At 40.5% G+C, this 1,014-nt stretch overlaps 1 protein-coding gene across 1 annotated transcript in view; it reads right to left on the bottom strand.

Annotated features, from left to right (window-relative positions):
* The window catches only part of LOC107748781 (NACHT, LRR and PYD domains-containing protein 3-like), a 1,863-nt gene extending 1,300 nt beyond the window's left edge, over window positions 1-563 (bottom strand). The window contains exons 1-2 of the mRNA XM_016563727.1: window positions 491-563; window positions 13-375 (exon numbers count right to left, since the gene is read on the bottom strand). Coding sequence (XP_016419213.1) covers window positions 13-341 — 329 coding nt within the window. The 5' untranslated portion in view covers window positions 342-375; window positions 491-563. The remainder of the gene's footprint in view (window positions 1-12; window positions 376-490) is intronic.
* Between the last annotated feature and the right edge of the window lie 451 nt (window positions 564-1,014).

Here is a 1,014-nt window from a genome sequence, read left to right as displayed (position 1 = left end):
GGAAATATGAGCTGGACGTCCTGATTCTCTTTCCCTTCTGCCCAGTCCAGGATGAACTTCTGCACAGAGACTGTTTTTCCAATGCCAGCGACTCCCTTTGTCAGCACAGTTCTGATGGCTTTGTCTTGTCCAGGTAAAGCTCTAAAGATGTCATTGCATTTGATGGCTGTGTCCTCTGTTGCTGCTCTCCTGGATTGTGTCTCAATCTGTCTCACCTCATGCTCATTACTGATCTCTCCACTCTCACTCTCTGTGATGTAGAGCTCTGTGTAGATCTCATTCAGCAGTGTTGGGTTTCTCTGCATCGCTGTTCCCTCATACAGACACTCAAACTTCTTCATCAGATTTGATCTAAACGTGTTGAGGACTTCATGCCTGTAAAATAAAAAGTTAATAAGCACAATGTCTTGTGTATTCTGTATCATGTGTTCAGATCATATCTAAATACATGAGGCCACACTGTGTATCTCTATTCTTGAAATATACTCGCCTAACTGTAGACCCGTCACTCTTTATAGACACACAGCTGGACTCTGCTTCTGATCTCTTCTGAGGAACTGAACTAAAACAGATTGAAGTTCATCCTTTAAATGACTGTATGCAACAAATCAACTAAACATTTATCATTATCAAATTCACTTTCAAGAGCACTTTATAGTCATTTCATACACTGTTTATACAAAAATTGTGAACTGAACTGATAATATAAAACATTAAAAGTCACTGTCAACAGTTCAGTTCATGTTCCCTGTCATTGTATGTTGACTCATGCTGTGTTCAGAATGGCACACTAACCAGTCCCTCCAGGATTTTGCTATTCTGCAATTGCAGAATTTAACGCAAAATCAAACAAACTCTGCATAATTCGGAGGACCTTGCAATTTTTCTAAATTGCTGTAGATTTCCCAGATTGATGTCATCTCAATATGCATTCAGCCGTAGCCCAGTTCGAACTGATCGCTAAACTTCTGTTTGCGCCGTTGCTTCATCCCACTGTAAAGCGTGCATGCTCTC

The sequence above is a fragment of the Sinocyclocheilus rhinocerous genome, unplaced genomic scaffold (genome assembly GCF_001515625.1).
Source record: "Sinocyclocheilus rhinocerous isolate Xijiao unplaced genomic scaffold, SAMN03320098_v1.1 scaffold3883, whole genome shotgun sequence".
Lineage (NCBI taxonomy): Eukaryota > Metazoa > Chordata > Actinopteri > Cypriniformes > Cyprinidae > Sinocyclocheilus > Sinocyclocheilus rhinocerous.
Note: the sequence above shows the minus strand (reverse complement) of the source record. Positions and strands in the feature narration are given on the sequence as shown.